The sequence below is a fragment of the Nycticebus coucang genome, chromosome 20 (assembly GCF_027406575.1).
Source record: "Nycticebus coucang isolate mNycCou1 chromosome 20, mNycCou1.pri, whole genome shotgun sequence".
Lineage (NCBI taxonomy): Eukaryota > Metazoa > Chordata > Mammalia > Primates > Lorisidae > Nycticebus > Nycticebus coucang.
In genome coordinates, this window is record NC_069799.1 from 60,997,320 (window position 1) to 61,014,864 (window position 17,545).

General features: G+C 44.6%; 1 protein-coding gene across 17 annotated transcripts in view; it reads right to left on the minus strand.

Moving 5' to 3' along the window:
• Positions 1 to 17,545, minus strand: part of CELF2 (CUGBP Elav-like family member 2) — a 766,349-nt gene that overhangs the window by 55,988 nt on the left and 692,816 nt on the right. For 16 of the 17 annotated variants that reach the window (XM_053572290.1, XM_053572279.1, XM_053572276.1 and 13 more), the window contains 3 exons: positions 14,797 to 14,931; positions 5,917 to 5,996; positions 1,818 to 1,976 (listed from right to left, as the gene is read on the minus strand). In XM_053572290.1, the coding sequence (XP_053428265.1) occupies positions 1,818 to 1,976; positions 5,917 to 5,996; positions 14,797 to 14,931 (374 nt within the window). Of the gene's footprint in view, positions 1 to 1,817; positions 1,977 to 5,916; positions 5,997 to 14,796; positions 14,932 to 17,545 lie in introns of those variants that run through there. The other variant, XM_053572294.1, reaches the window with a different exon arrangement.

A 17,545-nucleotide genomic window follows, 5' to 3' on the forward strand; every position in this document is an offset into this window, starting at 1 on the left:
AGCTCATGAAAGTGAGTTTTCATAAGTGAAGCCGAAATTGACTCCAGAAATGACATGCAGATGTGATCACAGAAACATGGGTCAGAGATCTCCATGGGCCGTGGGGCACAGGAGATGGGCCAGGAGGCTGAAGATTGGCGTGTGCACCTTACTTCTCAGAAATGGGAGAGTAGGAAGCCGGACTCTTAGTATGAAAACGTGAGCACGACAGCATCTTGGATAGAAATTCTAGAACTGCCAAGTGTATGGTGCCCCATGATCATATTGATGTACACAGTTATGGTTTAATAATAAAAAAAAGAAATTCTAGAATTGCTGACTCGACCAGTGGGGTGTGAGCTCCTGAACAGCACAGTTTCTGAGAGCAGATTACTAGACTCATTTCTTTTTTCTTTTTTTTTGCACTTTTTGGCTGGGGCTGGGTTTGAACCCGCCACCTCTGGTATATGGGGCTGGCGCCCTACTCCTTTGAGCCACAGGCACCGCCCTCATTTCTTTTTTCAAATAAAATCGTTAGATGGATACAAAAAGACAGCAAAGCATATGCAAATTTTAGCAAGACAGCTGACATAGTGTCTTGTGCCATCTTGTATGGAAGGTGGAGAAATAGCCACCGAGGAACAGTGGACGGAGTTGATGCTTTTGTGAAACTCCGGTGAAGACCGGAAGGACAAGCCTCTCATTCATTAACCACACAGCCATGGAAGAACTCGTCCACACCAGCCCCCAGAGGGCATGAGTGGTAGGCGTGGTGCAAGGTGGGGGTGAGCCTTCCTTAATCCTCACCTGTACTCAAGATCCTCCGAGAGGCGACAGGACTCTCCAATACTCCACACCTATGTGGCCCACCTGCAGCTCTGTGGGCCTGGGTAAGGTCACCTGCCCTTTCTGAGCTTCCCTCCCTTACCTGGACCAGCAGGAACACCTCACCTTTCAAGGTAGCAGGGAGGACACTCAACAACACAGTGTGGCTTCTGCCACCAAGTAAAGCTAGTGGGTAATATGGTTCTGAGAGGGCTGGTTAAAATGTAAAGTGACAGAATTAGGACACCACGCATATACTCACACACTTTCGGAGGCTTCTGAGCTCGAAATGTGAAATTAATAAATGTGAACTCCAGCACTTATACTTCAAAGCAGAAAAGTCGACTGCAGAGCACAGTTTAGCAGAGGTTTAAGTAAAAACAACAACATAGGGGCCTTCGCCGCCTTCGAGCCTAGGTCTCACCCGGCTACTATGAAGGCCACTCAGAAGCTACCTAGGGTGTGGTCAAGTGCACACTCAGGGTCACTGCTCTGTCCTGTTTAGACCTTAGCAGGGAAGCTGTTTAAAATTCCGACATCGCATGTAGTGTGATGCAGACACTGACCAGGTGAAATGGGCAGCACAAGGAACGAGGAGGGGAAAGTTGAGAAACCACCGAACGTGAAGGACGGTGGAAGGGACTGGGTCACTATGGCCTGAAACGACGCCTAACTTTGCTGGCTCCTAAGAGATGAAGGCGCTCTTGATCGCATCAACATAGTTCCACTAGGAAGACCCAGGATCAAGGAAGGAAAAGTTCCGGGAGATTTCAGCCAGGCAGTGGGGTCTCAAGCACATTTGCCCCAGTACCCTTCAATTCCAGCACTGGTTGGAAGCTGGCAAGAATTACGTTAGTCTCATTTTTCTGCTAATCAATTTAAGCTGGAGAATTCTTTTGCATTAAATGCTAATTTCAAAAGCTTCCTGAGACCCAAAATGTACCAAAAATGTATTTCCTGATGTACTTAGGGGCTTGGGGGCCGCACACCATGGCCTGTCCCTTGGCACTTACCGCCAGGTACTGTGGGGTCAGTCCGCCCAGACCCGTCAGGTTCCCCCAGGTGGCAGTGTTGAGCTGCTGCATCTGCTGTGCCAGCTGCTGCTGGAGGCGCCTTTGCTCCTTGTCCTTCTGAGTGTCCGCAAACTTCACCACGATAGGTGAAGAGCAGCCCTGTGGTCAGACACATTGGAAAGTGGACAGGGGGTTACAGCTGGGTTGGAGCCCCTCGGGACACTCAGTCTGCACTGGGTCTATTCTTAACTATCTTGGCACACATGGAATGGTCTGAAATGGTTTTAAAAACAGTTTGATATTCCTTCTTCTTCTCTGAATGGAACCATCAACAGAAAATGCCAGGTATTGTCACTGGGCTCTCTGGGGGGTCTGGTGGTTGGGGAGGCCATTTGCTCTCTTGGTCTGATTATTAAACTGCCTCTCCTCCTCTCTTCACGTGTCTTCAACCTTCCAGGACCTCCTTAGAGACAACAGACCACATCAACGTCCTTTAATTAAGCTGCACGGTTCGCTTGTCTTAAATTAGATAGACTTGTCTTTCTGTGGCCGCCTGTGTCCACAGGTGAGCAGACAACAAAGGGGGAGAAATTGCAGTGAGAATGAAAATGTCTCTCATTAATTCATTATTTTTGACTCTTCCCAATGTTCAGTTATGTTATTTTTGAACGTTAGAAATTGTGGGAATCACATGTATCCAGCGACAAAAGGGAGAAGTTGGCTTTATTTTAGTAATGTGGATGAGGAGAGAGAGGCTCAGAGGACAGAGGGACGGGCCAAAGGCACTGTCTCTGCTCTTCCTTCTGCCATAACCAGTCTATCTGCAGTTCCGGGAGCTACCGAGAACCCCCCCAAACCAGAAGTCCATTCTCGTTACAGGAGCGAGGCCTCACGTGGCAGGAAGAGGACCTACCTGGCTTCTCTCCCTGATGAACCTTACCATTCTAGCAGCTTCTTTCAGTTTTAATTTCCTTGAAAAGGCAAGGACTAGGGTGGCGAAAAAGAAATGGCCACAGGCCACATAATAGGGTGACTCCATTTCTGTGGTAGATAAAATCGTTGGGGGGAGTAACGGCCTACATGCCAAGCATGAGACCTCCTTCCAAAGAACTTCTGAAACAGGTGCCACCTGGCCAGTACTGAGACGGACCTGCCCTCCCTCCCCCCACTTTCTCCTGAGTTTGGCCCACCTATACGCTGCCTCACAGTTAAAGCTGCTAAATTTTGCTGAGGTAAAAAGAAGTAATTCTACCCAAGTGATTAAATAAAAACTTTTTTACTGAAACTCAGCATGATAATAGACCCCTCTCTCTCTCCTTTCAGAAATGTTATGTTCCTAGTTATAAATGAGCTTTTCCCTTCCATTCCCGCTGGGTCATTTTTCTTTCTCTTAAAAAACAAACTTATGTCTTTTTTTCTTATCACTTTGGGTAGTTATTGGGGACATAAGCTATGAATATATGAGGCTATCATGTCTGTTAATTAAAAAAAAAAGTGAGAAAATTAAGAAGACTGTTTCAGTGCTGAACGTCCAGCTTATGGGTCTTCAGCCATGGTAGGCAGAGTCATGGGATAGAAGGTTAGCTGCCAGTCAGCTACATAAAAACATTATTTCCATCATTTAAAAAAATCTATAATTCATTTTTCTCTTTATCTGCTCCATGTTTTAGCACTTCAGTACTTTAAAGAGCGCAAAATACTCGGAAGATGAAAATTATTTAGAGAAGGGTTCTGCATGGAAAAGCGTTTTATGATTGTTGCGTCAAATTTGTTCCATAATAAATTACAGCATCTCCTCCTAACCGTCCATTTATTGTTTTTTTCTTCCTTAAACACTAAAAAAATGGTATAAAGGCAGGTAATTAGGCTAATAATTATGGTTCTTAAAAGACTTATTTAAACCATGAAAGAAAATAAAAACGGGCTGGGGAGCGTGTGAAGGGAGTGGAGAAAAGAAGGCACAGTGTGGACTGTTTGTAAGACCTTGTTCTTGTATTACTATTCACGTCCTTTTGAATTAGATACATCTTGGTTAAAGATGTACGCCCGAGTCCTAAAAATAATGTAATTTGTTAAAAAAAATAACGTCAGTGGTACAATTATGTGACTGCATAATCTATCAATCTTTAAATGTCAATCTTCTTGAATTAAAGAAGAAATTTCTTGTTGTGAGGGCCCCTTGTTTAAGCATATCCAGTTTTAAAAACAAGCCACCAAATCTGATGTTCTCTAACAGAGATATTAATACAGGGTCCAGGGTGTCTAAACACACTCCACTCCTCTAACAAATTCTTCCCATTTTGGGAGCCTGATGTTTTCCTGGTTTGGGTTCATGCCCTGTTCCGCTTTAGGACCTTGAACCTACTTCTGCAGCAGCACAGGAGCACAGGGCTCCATCCGCATTCAGGGGTTCTGAGTGAAGGGAAGGGGATGGCGATGTTTCTGACAGTTGAGAGAATTTAGGTTAAAAATTCATCTAAAGGGAGACCACTTTGGGTACAAATCACTAAATTACAGGAAATAAGAATGAACACATATATGGAGGGTAAATACAGGGAAAGACTTTTCATTTTTCTAATAGCATTTTTATCTTTAAACTGATAACGTGGCTGCAAATCAGACTGATTTGTAATAATGGGGCAGCCTAAGTGAAGAGACAGGGAGACTCAGAACGCCATCACACAGGTAACTGTGTTTTACAAGACCAGATTTCCTAGGGCTTTCAAATCCTGCTACCTATTTCCTATCATGGCCGACTTTCACCTGAGTTTGCCTTCAGGTGTGTGTGGGGGGGATGTGAGAGTCTTAAAAATGCATTGCACTGAAAGGAAAAAGGAAAACACATTGATTATATAAGAAATGTTAGGAATATCAAAGTCAAAATGAATGTTTAAAAAAAAAGACAATAGGCTTTGCAATGCTGGTATCACAACTCAGAAAAGTACAGTGAACAGATAATGACAGTGCCATGCACACTCCTTCCCCCCACTTTGCACCCACCTTGTGATTCACTATTAAAAAAGTTGCCCACAAAACATGACGCGTAATGATCACTTAGCTCCCAGCATGCTTTGGGAGATGCAGCATTGCAAAAAACAAACAAACAAAAAAATAAACCCCCAAGAAAATGGGGCTAAAAGAGAAGCTCAATCAATAAAAAAAGTTTGTTTGTACATAAAATAAAACTGAAAATCTTTTTTTAGAAAGTATGAAAACATAGCTTCAGGAACACCACAAGGCCACCTCCAGAAAAGATCACCCATACACAAATATACAGTGTACACGATACAGCAGAACATGCGCTCCCAAATGATTCAATCAGACAATACAGAGAAAGTAACGGCATGTCACTCTTGGAAAGCTTTTGTGCAAAATTCTGAAAGGCCATGACCCAAATCACAGACTGAAAGTACAGAGCCGACTATCTACATGTGTGGGCGTCCACCCACACCTGTGTGTTTATCTTCCCCTAAAGCCGCTATCTCTCGTTAGGAGACCAAATTCGAGCCTTTGTGTTTCTTTGTTACTGCTCATATTTTGGCAAGGAGACAAATCTAATTTTTCAGGGGTCTCTCATAAATTAGCATCTTCACTGCTAAGTGAAGCGGGAGAAGCATCAACGTTCTCCAGCAGTCTGGATACAGAAATACAATTTTGTTTGACTAGATTAAAAATAACTTGGCCCCGAGTAACAAGAAGAGCCTTGTGACTTAGAGCAGGGCAAGCTGCAATTTGGGGTGGGGACTGCTACTGTATCAGCCACATCAGGGCTGGGCTGGGGAAGGTACTTGATCCTTTAGGTCCAGAGTGACACTCTGCTTAAAGAGGCACCACGACGTTACATTGCAGGACCTGTGCTGCAGCAATAGAAGTCTCCAGAAACAACTGCAGAGCAAGTGGAAGCTTTTGCTAAATGCATTTCAAGTCATTAGGGGAAAAATGCAGAGAGAGAGAGAGAGAATGAATATGAATGAATGAAAACTGAGATGGTGAAAGTTTAAATCTGTGATTGTCATGGGAACGATTCACACAGGAGAGAACTTTACCATTCCCCGTCATTTGCACAAAGAAAACAAAGAAAGGGCAGATGATACAGTACCTCCATGGTCTGAGACTGATGCATGGCTTTGATTGCATTCTGTGCCATTGCCCTTGTAGAAAATGTGACAAACGCACAGCCTGTGGGAAACAAGGGGACAGGGAGCAGGAAAGACAAAAAACAACAAGACAAAAGGGTTGGACGCTTGTTAAACCAACACAGTCTACGAGAACTGCCACAAGACGACACTGTTCTCAGTAGTACATAAAAATAAACAACTTCCCTCCTTGGTTTTATCTTATTTTGCTTTTTAAATTCACAGTGCTGACTTGCTAATCTGACCAAAGCAGGAAGATTTTATTTATTGATTAGTTTAATTTTTTTTTTTTTTTTAACAGAAACTAGGGGGAGGAGGTTGGGTACTGTTTTTAGCCACAGGGTTTGAAATGAGCAAGATCTAGTTTGCATTTTCTAAAATAAAAAGTTGCTATTTTCCATTTTCTCCTTGGCTGGTGATCTTCACTGAGGGCATCAACACATCAGGGCTTTGTATTTCAAATTTTAGCGTTGATCTTTTTAAGAAGCAAATAAGAAAATCCTCACACCGAGGGCAAATTAGCAAATACATTCCAAGGACTCAAAATATCAACAAATAAATATATTTGCTCCCTTCTGGGTAGTTTAAAATATACATCTATATATATGTAGAAATATAAACTGATGCTATTCAAATGTAAACAAATATACCAAAATCTGTTACACGCTGTTTAGTAACTAATTATTAACAAAAACAAATGCTCCATTACTCTGAGAATATTCAACACTGTATGTATAGTAAACTTTAAAAATGTGCATTAGAATTACTTGAATAAAAATCTTCATGCTTTCTGAAGGCTATGAATTTTTGAAATGTAGCAGAGCTCTGACCTGAAGTCTAACACGCGTAAGACATCCGTGCCTCTGAATGTCTACCTGAGGTCTGTGAACTTTCATGCTATTTCTCCTTGTGCTGCAAAGTAACTAGACTCTACACGGCCTGTTCCTGGTTCTTGTACCAGCTCTGGCCACCATGCAGGTCACCGCTCCAACTACATGGCTCACTGCCCTTTTCACTAATAAAAACACTGCCTTCTCAAATTTACATTTTATTCATCATGCACCCTTGGGCTTCTTAGAGAAAAAGACTGTGAAATTAATGCAGATTCAGGCTGATTTTATAATAATGCTACGGCACACTAAAAGCTTAGCTAAAGCAACACAGACTTATTTCACTTATGATCTCTAATGACTTCAAAAGTGCATTGATTTTCAGCTTCTTTAGGCTTGCACAGTATGAACTTAGGTATCAGAGGATAATTTAGTGTTCCACTCAATTTCCTCAAAACATTATTATTATTACTACTTAGAAGATTTCCAAATGAAGCAGATCTAAACACCGAGAGGCTCAAGCCTATTGTCGTTGCAGAGAGAATGCAGGAAAGCAGAATTCTGGCACCAATCATACAGGGTTGTTGCCCCTGTGGCCAATAAGCCAAACAGAACATTCTACCTTCAAATAACCAGCAGACTGTTTGGTTTACGTACATCAACTGGTGAGCCATGAAATACATTTCCTTCTTTTGCTCTACATGTGCACCTGGTGAGATTATCAAGTCAATCTGGTCGTGGCACCTTTTAATCAAACAACAGTAAGAGAAAGGAATGCCTGCCCATCACCCCCAAGCACAAGGACACCCCGTCATGAAAATAAGTCAATGCATTTTTTTTTTTTTTTTTGCATCATGCTGTAATTTTTAATACGCAGAAACTCTCAGTACATGGAAAATTCATTTCACATTCGCCTCCTGGGTAAGCTGGCTGTAAGGGGCCTAAATGAAGTCCGGCTTCCGTAAGGTTCTCTGTCAGCACAGCAGCCGAGGAAGCTTACTATTTCAACACCCTACCTGTACCTAGACTGACTGCAGCTTTTGTCATCAACAAATGCAACTCTGCGGCCTTCTCTCAGGCATCCAGACGATGTGTGTAACAGAGTGTGAGACAGATGACAGAGCCTCTACTGGCTTCCACACTGAAGCTGAGCTCTAAAATGATGGCAGTCCAAATTTACCATCTGCTTCAAAGTAACATCTCCTCAGAAGCCTCGTGATCATCACCGACATTATGAAGAAATAATGCTACGAGATTTTAATTTTTCTACTTCTTATCTTGAAACTCCAATGGAGGAAAAAGCTTCGAAGCCACGTGAAGCCTAGACTAATGCTGCTTTCAACAGTCAAGAAGATTGTAACATTCATTGCATTTGCTCTTACTATTCGGGAACATGTGCCAAACTGACAATCTCCAAATGGAAGTTAAAAATGGATTAAAAAACATGTAAAATGTCACCAAGAATCAATAAGGCACAGTTTAGGCATTCACCACAATTTCGTACAAGCGGGACCTTTCTCAGTAACTTAGCCAGGAAAAATACAGCAATTAACAGGTTTCAGAAGAGAAGTGTTAGCAATAGAACAATGAAATTCTATTTCTATAAACCCAAATCATTGCCCTTTCCTCTATGAAACCTGCAATTAAAGACTTAACTGATGCTTCTAATTATACAATAGTCTTACCCCATCCAAAAAACTAATCTGACAAATGTGATGCCTTCTTGAACCTTTTAATTCTGTTGGCAGTGGTGCAGGGGGAGAAAAGCCGTCTCCTTGGGGGCTTCGTCAACTTCTGTACCGTGTGATGTGTTCGAATACTTAAGAGAAAAAAATTACTGTGTCATTTATAAAGTGGGAGTACATGTTGAAAAATGCCACTCTCTGTGTGACTCTGGATAAAGTTAAGTGACTTCAGAACCCAGTGTTTCTTGGAATGGTAGCTTGTTAATCTTTGTGATTTCTCTAAAAGAGGAGAAAATCCTATAGATAGATGTTAATATTCTTTTTTTTTTTTTTTGCAGTTTTTCTTTGGCCAGGGCTGGGTTTGAACCCACCACCTCTGGCATATGGGGCCGGTGCCTTACTCCTTTGATCCACAGGCGCCGCCCAATATTCTTTTTAATACTACAGAAAACATAGTGGTGGCCTTAGGACAGGGCCTCCAAACCTGTGGCTTTTTACCAACACAGGATCGCATAAGCCCCTACCATTGAGATGGGCTGCTGGCTTCTTCTCTCAAGTCAATGAGAAGGCTGTCCATTGGACGACAATAATCTAGGTCATAGCTGTTTCTGTCTCCTACTAAAAAGGAGCTTCCGGGTACAGTGGAGTTTACTGGGTCTTGAAAAGACAGTGGCCCGGACCTTGTAGGGTCAGCTCTCAGCAATTCCAGACTATGTCAGCAATCAGTTTTCTGGCTACTGACCAAAATGTTGGCGAAACTAGGCTGGGAGAAAAAAGATACAGGTATCAAAATAATAAAGCTGCATTTCTTTTTTTGGTAGGAAGGGGGCTTAGGTAAGATGACATGTATATTACTGTCTCAAAACCTCCAAATATATGAAATAGCCAAAAAAAAAAAAATCCATCTGTAAACGTGGCCAAACTGTAATCTACCTTTGTAATTATTTATTGTCTCTGCTTTCAGAATGTCAGACTGCTAATCCACATGATAGGAGCTGGATTCCTCCTATTTTGGTGAGGTTGCCTTCTTGCTGCTAAAACAGATAAATGATTGACTGGGGGAAGGTTTCTCAAAGTAATTTCCTCCTACAGACAAGATCTAAGGAAGGCACAGAGCCCTGTCACAGAGAAGATTTTGGAACACATCTATTACACCTGTCATTTCAACTGAAAGGATAGCTTAACTTAGGCGTTCTGCCTTTTGACTCAGATGCAAGAGAGTTTTGAGAGAACTGGATGGATTCTTGCTCTGCACCCTGCCCCCACCCCCAAAGAAAAAAGTAAAGGCACTTTTAACAGTACGAACAACACCAGGGCCTCTTGCTTCTCTGTTACTTCTTTGAAAGATGTGCAGAATCCTGCTATATTTCAAATGAAAGAAGCACAACTTAAAATGACCAGCACTGAGTGATGGAGAGTTTGACCTGTGGAAAATTTGTTTATGAATTCCTAGTTAGCCAAACAGAGATCTTTAGGTAGCCAATTTTCCTTGTTGTATCTTCTTAGCAGTGGCAGGATTTATTAAACATATGCTATCAGTATAATATGGGGGCATAAAAATTAATACCCTCATGCACCATCCTTGATGTTGGGCTGGTTGTTTAAAATTGGCATGGAAACATCATTCCCTTATGGCATCTGAGGCTGGGTACTGATTAGGACCTACCTAATAGTTGGCAAAAACTTCATCCCTGAGATGAGGCTAGGAGATTGTACTCAGAACAAGATTGTAAAAACAAAGCCAGCCATGCAGGGGGCATGTGATAACTTTCCACATATCTGAATGTTTAGGTACTTTGGAGGCAGAGCTAAAATGATCAAAATAGAGTCCTCTCTGTGAACATCTTTTAATAGCTGAAAGCCTTACCCCCATGCCCTGATCAGATACAACAAAAACAAATGAGGATTTAATGGCTAAATCCAGTCTGTGCGCTCCAAAATCCCTGAAAATATTGCCAATTCATATGTCAGGGGTTCTGGCAGGGGGAATGCTGGAGCACCATAAATATAGCTGGAATATTCTTAAACAAGCAGAAAGTTTCCTTAAATGGCAGTAAAGATCTGACTCCAGTTTGTGGGAAAGAAAAATGAAATAAACTCCTTCACTGTCTCCAGGCCACAGGCCCACAGCAGCCTTTGTGCAGAAATCCCTGTCAACTGTACCTAAAAAGCCTGTTCTGACGGTGGGGTTACGGCAAAGTGAGAATGCGTGTTTCAGGAAATCAACATGCTCAGTGACACGGTCAAATAAGCACATCCGGCTCAGAAGCCTCAAGATCTGCTTTTGAGAGCCAACACTTCCTCTGAAGGGCCATGCGCGGGCTCAGGGACACTGCTCAGGCCCGAGAGGCTGGGCTGCTGCTGCGCGGCATTCCAGTGTCCCGCAGTTGTGTGAGAGCATCTCGAACCGTGTTTTCCAAACTATGTGAGTTACTGGCCCCAAAGAGGGAAAAGCGCACTTTGCTGTGCACAGTGCTGCCTCAGCGAGGAGGCAGCGAGGAGGAAAATGTGTCAAACGATCTATGAACCAAGTGTATGGTGCCCCATGATCATACTATTGTACACAGCTAAGATTTAATAAAAATAAATTAAAAAAAAATACTTTTGCTTGTGAATAGGGAGATCGTGACTTTTCAGACAAAGACAATGCTTCTAACTGAAAGTGTAGCAAGACCTGATGGGCACAGCTGTGGGCCCTGCCAGCCTTGGCAATGCACCTCTGATGTAGTCAGGGTACTGGGGCAAAGGGTCCTGGAAAAGCCTCAGCATCACACCATCCAGGGAGGAACTAATACTACTGATGTGGCAGAGAGGAAGTGACAGTGGAAACCTGGTGGGAACCAGCTAACTAACTGCCTCCTTTTCTTCTTCTTTTTTTGAAACAGAAACTCACTCATTTCACCTTGGGGTTGACTGCCCTGGCATCATAGCTCACAGCAACCTCAAACTCTTAGGGCTCCAGTGATTCTCTTGCCTCAGCCTCCCCAGTAGCTTGGACTACAGGCACCTGCCACAATGCCTGGGTATTTTTTTAGAGATGGGGTTTTGCTTTGGCTTAGGCTGGTCTCCAACTCCTGAGCTCAGGCAATCCATCTGCCGTGGCCTCCCAGAGTGCTGGGATTATAGGCGTTAGCCACTGCACCTGGCCACCCACCCCACTGCTTTTTTTTTTTTTATGTTGAGACAGAGTCTCACTGTCTCCCAGGCTAGAGTACTGTGGCATCATAGTTCACTACAACCTGAAACTCCTGGGGTCAAGTGATCCTCTTGTCTCAGTCTCCTGAGTCTGAGACTACAGGCACCTACCACAATGCCCAGCCAGTTTTTCTATTTTTAGTAGAGACGGGGTCTCGCTCTTGCTTAGGCGAGTCTTGAACTCCTGAGCTCAAGCGATCCACCTGCCTCTGCCTCCCAGAATGCCAGGACTACAGGGCTGAACCACTGCGCCTGCCCAGCTGCCTCCTTTGTCTCCATTCTTATAGGTGAATTGGGCAAAGACAGGAAAAGAACAGCGAACCACTGAACTGTACCTCTCCAAGATCAAATGCTCTGATTTTAAAACTTTCTTGCTGAACAATTCATACCCTGATTTTGCATCAGAAGGCACTTTTCAGAGCAGCCCAGCTTTTGTTTCACTTAATTTTTATTTATTTTTTTAAATGCTGAGCCAGCAACAGCCATTCAGAACAGAACTCCTGAAATCCCCTTATCTGAAGTGCCACTAATGGGAAATATTTATTAATATTTGATTGAAAACTGTAATTCTTTAATAAAAGCAAAATAGTAGCATAAAAGAGAATTGTTCTTTTAACGAATGCACTGATTCAAGAGCAAGTCTCTGTAGCCAGGAGTCCCTGGGTCCTGCTAATTGAAAAACGTACCACTCTCTGTCTTTATATTTCAGAACAAATGGTTATAAATGAGCATTTTCTTTTCTGCAATAGGGAATTCTCATCAGTTCACCAGAAATTACTTTTCTGGTGGAAAAAAAGTGGAGAGGGAGGACCATTCTCCTTTTCACACTAAGCCAGCATTTGCATAAAATATTGAGGAAGGGGCACCCATAACTTGTTTCAGGAATGGGCTGCTTCTGGTGCCAAGTGTGGTTAATCAACTAAACGGCAGATCAAGTCAGCCAAGTTCTCTCTGTAAGCAGTGGGTTTGCTGCTTGCTCTTGACCGTGAAGGTTCTGGCTGCTGGACAATCTGATAAGTGGAAATAACCAGGTGTGCTCAAGGAGCCCTGGGCGCTGCAGGCTGCACTGGTGTGCGTTACCATCCCCACCAGACAGATGGAGAAAGTGAGGCTGAGAGCCACGTCATAAACCAGCCAGGTCATGCAGAGGCCAAGGCTGAGGCCAGGCGAGTATTTGAACCTGGTGCATGTGGGCCCTGCACGACCTACGCAGGCCTGCTCAGGCGGGCGTTACCACCACTTTGCTAACTGGCGATTCCCTACAGGATAAACAGGGCGGGTCATTTACAAATGGGGAAACTGAGAGAGAGAGGTAGGAAGATGGAAGGACTAAGGCTGGCTACGTTTCAGGTCAGCAGAGGTTCTGGGAGTGGAACCTGGAGTCACTGACCTCGAAGCCCTTGCACATTTCACTATGATTAAGGGCTTCCCTTCACCCTTCTCTCCAGGCTGTACCTGGGGGATGAAAAATGCAGTGTGACTGACAGGAGACAGAGGGGACTCTAATTACTAAATGGGCCGCAGAAGAGGGATTACAGAGACCTTATCCTGTCTTTGGACACATCGGGCTCTTCATCTAGCCTCCCTACCTTTTCCGGGACCATCTCTCTCCTGGCTGGTCTTCCTGAGTGGACATCAGTGAAATACAGCTGCTGGAGTGCCCAGAAGCTCTCCTGGCTGGAACGGTGAGGACGCACCCCTAGCTAGTGAGACTGTACGGGAGCCAGAGGCTGCGCAGTCCATCCGGACGCTGAGCTGTCACTCTGGGCCCTCCATCTGCTATTCAGGGACCCTACTCAGTATCTCACCTCCTTCAACGTTTAGAGAATCACATCTATTAAGTGAGTGTTACATAAGAATTCTGGAATTGTCAGAGAATGCACAAGCTGTGATTTTGATGTCCCCTCCCCTCTTTAAAACTGCCTTCAGAAGAAAATGCTGGAACCAGAGCTTGGAACTGCCACGCCTCCTTCCGGCTCCCTCTACGCTGCCCCCGCCTCGGGGCTCTGGAGGTGGCTGGAGGTGGAACTTTTGTTCCTCAGGCCTTCAATGCTAACAGCTGACATGATGAATCTCTACCTCTAAAAATCAAAAGAACAAATATTCTTCCTCAGGTGGTGCTGAGCGTAGGTAAAACCAGTGAGGTGGGTGACAGTCAGTCCTTCCCACTTACGTCTCACTCCTTCAACATGCGGCCAGCCGGAGACTGAGAATGAAACTAAGTTTCTAATTAGTCCTGTGGAAACTGCACTCATAACTGTAGTAATAACAAAAGGAAAACTTCATGTTGCAAAAACATATATTTCTTTTTTTTTTTTTTAACATATATTTCTTATAGGAACTGAAAAATGTTTTACACTGTGGACTGATTCAGGGAACTGCAGTCAGACCCTGTTCACACTCAGCGAGGGGCAGTGCCAGGGGGGCAGGCACACAGGGCAGAGAACAGTAGTTTCCGACTATTTTGTACAGCTGCTTGCAAAAATACTGGTTTTCATCAGGCTCTGAGGGCAGCTTTTGCTTGTGTCATCGTGGCAAAAAAGAGCCTACAGCCTTTTTCAGGATGAAGTCATTTTCTGTCACCTAAAGAACTCCTTGGGCTTGGGACACCAGGAGTTTCACTCTTTAAAATAGAACTCGAATACCCCAAGACGGGCCCGCTATTGTGGGTCCATACCTGCTCTGCACTGATGTGAACACTGACACTTTCTTCTTGGTTTCCACACTGCGAAGAGGCCCATACTCCTAACACTTCTTTCAGGCATGAGCAGAGAGCCAGAAGACGAAGACAAAACCAACAAATATCCTTTCTCATCTCCCAGATCTCCTCCTTGCCCCCTCCCCCCAAATCGTCTTCAACTTGAGACGAAAGGGGTGTGTATGGTAGGGCAGCCTGTCTGCTTTCCGCCTGACAGTGACAACCTGAGTTAATAAGTTGGCACTGAGCCCTTCTCAACTTGTGAAGTAAAAGGTGATCATTTCAGCTACGGTGAGAAGTTCAAGTTGGAGAACTATCACAGGGGACACATTATCGGGTGACCTCTTGCTGTGAGCGGTGCCTACGTCTACCTTGACTATGACACACAGTTCCAATTACACTCCAGCAGAGAGGCTTCTGGGACGGCACACTCACCTCGACTCAGGCCGTCGGGCCCCCGGAGGATCCTGCATTCTTCTATCTGACCAAACGCGGAGAACATCACCCTGATGTCATTCTCGTTACATTTCTTTGAAACCATTCCTATGAACAATTTCCTGTCTTCCACAGCTAGGAGATAAAAATAATGAATGAGCAGAGGCCATTTCATCATTTTTCTTGTGGTCAATGCTTCATCAGCCCATCAAAACAGGCTGCAGCCCTGTGAGACTGAACGTGAGTCCTGAGGCTGCCTCTGCAGACGCCGGCCCGCCCTCCTCCTTCCAGGCGCCCAGCACCCCTCTCCCTCCCACCCTGCCCTTCCTGAACATTTTGAATCTTCCTGCACCTGTTCTTACTAATAAAACATCTTAATAGGGCACAGAAACCAACAGCAGTTTCCCATTCAGAAACGAACAGCAACGTGTTTACTACAATTTTAAAGCACTTTTGTAATTGCTAATGACTACTGCGCCATAGAGGTTACTGGATATAGATTTTAATTGTGGTGCTTTGTAGATGTTCTTTTAACTTAAGTGACAGCAAAGAAGAGAAAGGTCAGGAGAGGAACAGTGACAGAAAGGGAAAGGGTAAAATGCAACTCCAGGAAAGGAAACCCTTTTCCAAATAAGCTGTATCTCCACTGATCTAGACCAGAAGGAGAGACCAGGGCGATTCTGATTTCCTGGGAGAGCCAGGGAAGCACTTCCTTCCCATGGCATGGACTTCACAGTTCTCACCAGCTGACCAGCCAGTCCTCTGAGAAGTTCCTCTGACTGCCCACGCCCACCCTGCCATTCATAACAGAACCAGTGGGAGGCAGGATTTCTGCTGAACACAAATGTATTTTGGGTGTCATGACAATATGCAAACTTGAGCTTTGGAAAGTGACAGCAGGGAAAGAGAAGGCTGGTTTTACCTCAGAAGACCTGGGAGATTTTCCTCAAAATCTCCACATTCCTGCTCGAGATATGTGACCTACATTTGGCCTGAAAGGCAAGGTTAAAAATGATTTGAAGACAATGTTTAAAGCCTTTTTTTAGGAAAGATGCCTTTTTTTCAGGATATCACAGATGCCCCCAGGGAGAAGTCCTGCTTATTTCTCACCATCTCATTTCAACCCATTTCTGAGATAAAAACCAGAGACAGCACAGTGTCCTGCCTGGGCATGGGCTCTGCCTCCAGTCACTGGTGTATAAACCTTTGTTTTACATCTGTGTTATACTCTTGTCACTGCTATTTAATAGGCTTTTATTTTTGTTTCCTTCATATGCCTTCCTTGGGCAGTAAATGTCTCATCTTCATTTAACCAGCAAGCCCATATCTCAGACTTTACAGGGCCGGTTGCTTCTGAAGGCTGAGTTCAAATGCATGGTCTGTGCCTTGCAGCAGCCAGCATCTCCGGTGACGAGGAAACACGGGGCTTCCCCTGTGGCAATGCCACCTACGTCCATGCTGTCCACACAGAAGCTGAAGCCACCTGTGGCTACTGACCTCTTAAAAGGGGCTGGTGTGATTGAGGAAGTGATTTTTAAATGTAGTTTTAATTTAAAAAGCCACATGTTGGTGCGAAGGGCCTAAAGGTGACGGCTAAAAGCTCCTTCTCCTACAATCCCAGACCAGAAGAGGCACAAGGGATATTCTGTCTTTAAAACAGTTCCAGATCTCACAGGGGCGGGGCTGCCTGGGCACCTTCAGCCTGGACCTTCCCCAAATTCTTCTCCAAGTTCAAAGGAGGAGATGAGGCTTCCAGGGGGGAAGTGATAGCCCTGACCAGTTGCCATTCATTTGATGTGTGCCCTTAGAGCAATGGTTCTCAACTTTCCTAATGCCGCGACCCTTTAATACAGTTCCTCATGTTGTGGTGACCCCCAACCATAAAATTATTTTCGTTGCTACTTCATAACTGTAATTTTGCTACTGTTATGAATTGTAATGTAAATATCTGATATGCAGGATGTATTTAGGCAACCCCTGTGAAAGGGTTGTTCGACCCCCAAAAGGGTCACGACCCATAGGTTGAGAAGCGCAGCGTTAGAGAATCAACCAGTTAGCTGACCTCTGAGGATCTCAGTTTTGTCTTCCATGAAATGAAGTTTTCAACATTATTCTGTTTCCTAGCAATGGAGGGGCTGCCTGGAGTACTTGGGGTGAGGGTGTGGGAGAGGTGTGCAGAATCCCTTGCAGTCAGCTGCTCTCTGCACTTGGGACAGCTTCTGAGATAACTCGAGAAATTCGAGGGCTCCAAAGCACATAGGCTGGAGACCGTGACACCACATACTTATAAACTGTGAATTGTGCACTCGAGCAAGGCCTGATGGAAGCTGCGGGATTCGAGCTGACCAGGCAGCACAGGCAGGCTGTGGAGGGACCGGAGGGGCTGGAGGGGTGTGGAGTCAGGGACACGTGGGAACTGTGTTTGAAAGGTGAGGGAGAGTGGCTTGACCTCAGGGTGCCACACCCTGTTTTCTGCTTCTCCTGTAGGTCAGGGGCTCACATGTGAGGACAGCAGTGGCCACTGAGTGTGCTGGGACACAAGGCAGACGTGGCCATAGGCATCGTGGGCTCTCAGGGAGGGACCGAGCTGAGGACCTGACCTCCTGTATGTGGATAAAGAATTTCCAACTGAAGTTCCTTCTCCTCCCCTCAGAATATGTCAGGTACCCCTAGTCCGCTGTGACCTGGAGAAAGCCTGGCAAGTCACGGGCACTGCTGGCACAGTGACTACGCTGCGGATCCACTGTCT